Source organism: Mandrillus leucophaeus, unplaced genomic scaffold (assembly GCF_000951045.1).
Source record: "Mandrillus leucophaeus isolate KB7577 unplaced genomic scaffold, Mleu.le_1.0 Scaffold299, whole genome shotgun sequence".
NCBI classification, from domain to species: Eukaryota; Metazoa; Chordata; class Mammalia; order Primates; family Cercopithecidae; genus Mandrillus; species Mandrillus leucophaeus.
This window is the reverse complement of record NW_012103131.1, coordinates 73,540-75,467: the sequence shown is the minus strand read 5'-3', so window position 1 is coordinate 75,467 and position 1,928 is coordinate 73,540. Positions and strand designations below refer to the sequence as shown.

Here is a 1,928-nt window from a genome sequence, read left to right as displayed (position 1 = left end):
TAACAGAAACTAGTTCAGAGGCTTTTCAGTTCACATGACTCTGGTAATCTTTGGTAAGATTAATTTGGTAAATTTAATTTTCTCTGTTGATTTGAAATCTTAAAGTCATGTTATGTTAAATTAAGTATTCCCAGAATTTTTACCGGGAATTAGAGTTACTAAGAATTAGAGAAATAGGAGAATAAGACGTGGTTTTGGTGAAACAAAAACATAAGGATATGGTTTTTGCTTAAGAAAATGTATTTTTTTTTTTGTAGTTTAGAGGACCATTCTACTGGTGTTAAGATAAAAACTACTGCTTGCATCCAACCATTTTTTAATAAACTGGTGAGTTTGTGTTGATATCTCTTGGTTAGAGTTCCAAAGTAAAAGCTATAGGATCTTTGTATGAGTGTGTATATGTGCTTAGATGTATTTACGTGTGCATGCATCTGTTTTATTATGTGTTGTGGCCAGAAGGTACTAAATTGGCTTAGAAATAAAGGAGTACTCATAAATTAAGGAAATATGCCCAAATGTGTGAGATGGCCCCATTCGCTGGAGCCCTTTCAGCACTTTCTTGAAGAAAACTACAAAACAAAATAGAGGACCAGTGACTTAGAAGCCCGCCTGAGCAGAGGACACCAGCCCCTCACCCATGGCCACAGTTACGGGAGAGCAGGTTGCTGTGGGGGCAGCTCCACAGGGCAGCCCTGTGCTGAGCAGAGTGTGTCCTCCAGGATGATAGGCCTGCAGCCCTGGCCAGACCAGGCACTTTCCAGGGCCAACACTTCAGCCTGATCTTGCACCTCTCGTCTTCACTTAGCCCCCGGTGCATCTCCTGCTCCCAGGAGGGAGCCCAGAGGCTCTATAGGATAAGAAGATAAGAGGGACACATCCCAGAACAGCAGAAATATGGGAACCTTCTGTACTGGTTTTCCTATTGGCTGAACCTTGAGCCTCTTGGTGACAGGGACAGTCAGAACCAAAAAAACCTTTGAAAAAGGAAAGGGTCAATAGGAAAATGTTCCAAACATCTCACTCCTCTGACCCCTGGAGAAATAGTGACACAAGAAATGCCTGGCTCATTCAGCCCTGTCCTCCCCTCAAGCTCCTTCTCTCTGTTCCCTGAATCACGGCCTTCATGAACATACCTTATGAAAACAAAGTTTGTGTAGAGGGTTGTAGCACTGCTTGTGTAAGAGCTGTTTCCCAGGTGTCCTTCCTTCTAGAAAGCCCCGAGTAACTTAGTGGGGGTCCTGACACTACCCCATGTCTGGAGAGGGAGGAGCCCTTAGCCTCTCAGATTTCATCACCTGTCTCATCCACCACTGTGGCCTGTGCTTGGCTTTGTCTGGAGTTGATGGAAATGTGACTCCCACGTTAAAATCCATGATGATGGCCCTGGGATAGCAGGGCAGTAACTTATTGCTATGTTGCTAATGCCTTCCGTGATCTTATCATACTAGTCACAAATTCATTCATTTGGGAAAAATGGCTTGAACCCACAGTTAAGAGTTTCCATAGTGGCAGACAAAAATAAAAATGCAAATAATATTTTATGCTAAAATCCACTATAGATTTTCATGGAGTGACTGATGGGGCAAAAGGAGAGAGAGACACAGTCACCTGAGGAGTTAAAAAAAGTGGCATGGAAGAGGTAGCCTTCAAGATGCACCAGGAAACACGAATAGAGGACCCTCAGAGGAGGGCAGATGAGTTAGATGGGGAAGAAAGATGTGCTCCAGGGAGAGGGGATGGTGTGAGCAAAAACATGACTCTGCCAAACAGTTGGTGTTTTAGAAGTCTCCATGCTTCATGCCCAGCACAGAGAGAGGCTTCCAGAGGGGAGAAAAATGAGAATGGAGAACAGGTGTAGAAGCCAGGCTGGGCAGGACTTTAAGAAGCCATGCTAGGATGAGAAGCTTACCTAGAAGACAGGAAACAAG

The 1,928-nt window shown here is 44.1% G+C and overlaps 1 protein-coding gene across 1 annotated transcript in view; it reads right to left on the bottom strand.

The window, feature by feature from the left end:
• Nucleotides 1–1,928, bottom strand: part of LOC105544155 (deleted in malignant brain tumors 1 protein-like) — a gene marked incomplete at its 5' end in the record, with an annotated part of 221,962 nt that overhangs the window by 151,190 nt on the left and 68,844 nt on the right. Inside the window, 2 exon segments of the mRNA XM_011986445.1 lie at nt 610–698; nt 700–753. Of these exon segments, the coding sequence (XP_011841835.1) occupies nt 610–698; nt 700–753 (143 nt within the window).